A 1,473-nucleotide genomic window follows, 5' to 3' on the forward strand; every position below is an offset into this window, starting at 1 on the left:
AAGTGCTGGGATTACAGGTGTGAACCACTGTGCCTGGCCATGATTGTTGTTTTGTATTGTTTTGAAATCAGGAACTGTGAATCCTCCAACTTGGTTCTTATTTTTCACGATCGTTTTGGCTGTTCTGGATCCTTGAGTTTCCATGTGAATTTTAGAGTTAGCTCATTAATTTCTACCTGGAAGCCAGCTGGGCTTTTGAGAGGGATTACCTTGACTCTAGATCAGTTTGGAGCCATCAGTTTTCTCAGTCTTTCACTTACTCAACTTGTTTAATCTTACCTACCTTGGAGGGAGGTCCTACTCTTATCCTCATTTCACAGAGGAGGAAACTGAGGCCCAGAGAGCTTAAGGACCTTGCCTGAAGCCACGCAGCTGGCCAGTGGCCAAGACAGACCATGAGCCGATGACTCTAGAGTCCATGTTTGTAACCGCTGTGCTGAGCTGCCCCTCTCCCTGGGCTTGTCGTCTTTGACTCTGCCTTCCCTGAAGGGTGACTTTCCCTGGCCATGTCCCTCCGGTGGGGGGTGGTGCGTCACTGGCAGACGCCACAACGACTTCACCTCCTTGTGTTCCAGGCAGCCAGTGAAGGTGGTGTACTCCTCCAAGGATCCTGCCCAGCCGAAAGAGAGTTCCAAGGTGGATGCGAATGAGGAGGTGGAGGCTTTGATTGTCAAGTCCCCACACAAGGAGTGGAACCCCTCCCTGTTTAAGGTGTTATACAAGACCTTTGGGCCCTACTTCCTCATGAGCTTCTTCTTTAAGGCCATCCACGACCTGATGATGTTTTCCGGGCCGGAGATCTTAAAGTAAGACCCCTTCCCTCCCAGGTGGGCTCCGTTTTCCCTCCTTGGGTTTGATCTTTCATTTGCATCAGTCATAACCCTAGGGTCATGCTGTGTCCTGAAGTGGGCTCATAGCCAGATGTCTCCATTTTTACCTTAGCTTTTTTGAAAAAGACAGACAGGGTCTTGTTTTGTTGGTCAGCCTGGTCTCGAGCTCCTGACTTCAAGCAATCCTTCTGCCTCGGCCTCCCACAGTGCTGGGATTGCAGATGTGAGCCACCGTCACTGCCTAGCTTTGCTTTATGCTTTACTTAATACCATATTAGTAAAGACCACTTTGTTTGCAAGTAACAGAAACCCACTAGGCTCCCCTGAAACCCAAATGGGGAGGATATGGCATTGTCTTGGGAAACCAAGAGCAAGGAAATGCCAGCAGATCTCATGAAAAAATGCAACCAGGGTTGGGCGCGGTGGCTCATTCCTGTAATCCCAGCACTTTGGGAGGCTGAGGTGGGCAGATCACCTGAGGTCAGGAGGTCAAGACCAGCCTGGCCAACATGGCAAAACTGTCTGCTAAAAATACAAAAATTAGCTGGGCATGGTGGCGCACGCCTGTAATCCCAGCTACTCGGAAGGCTGAGGCATAAGAATTGCTTGAATCCAGGAGGCAGAGGCTGCAGCAAGCCAAGAT

General features: G+C 50.0%; 1 protein-coding gene across 1 annotated transcript in view; it reads left to right on the forward strand.

Annotated features, from left to right (window-relative positions):
- Nucleotides 1–810, forward strand: part of LOC105517679 (multidrug resistance-associated protein 1-like) — a 52,406-nt gene extending 51,596 nt beyond the window's left edge. Inside the window, exon 6 of the mRNA XM_011950296.1 lies at nt 576–810. Coding sequence (XP_011805686.1) covers nt 576–810 — 235 coding nt within the window. The remainder of the gene's footprint in view (nt 1–575) is intronic.
- The last annotated feature ends 663 nt before the right edge of the window (nt 811–1,473 follow it).

The sequence above is a fragment of the Colobus angolensis genome, unplaced genomic scaffold (assembly GCF_000951035.1).
Source record: "Colobus angolensis palliatus isolate OR3802 unplaced genomic scaffold, Cang.pa_1.0 Scaffold305, whole genome shotgun sequence".
Lineage (NCBI taxonomy): Eukaryota > Metazoa > Chordata > Mammalia > Primates > Cercopithecidae > Colobus > Colobus angolensis.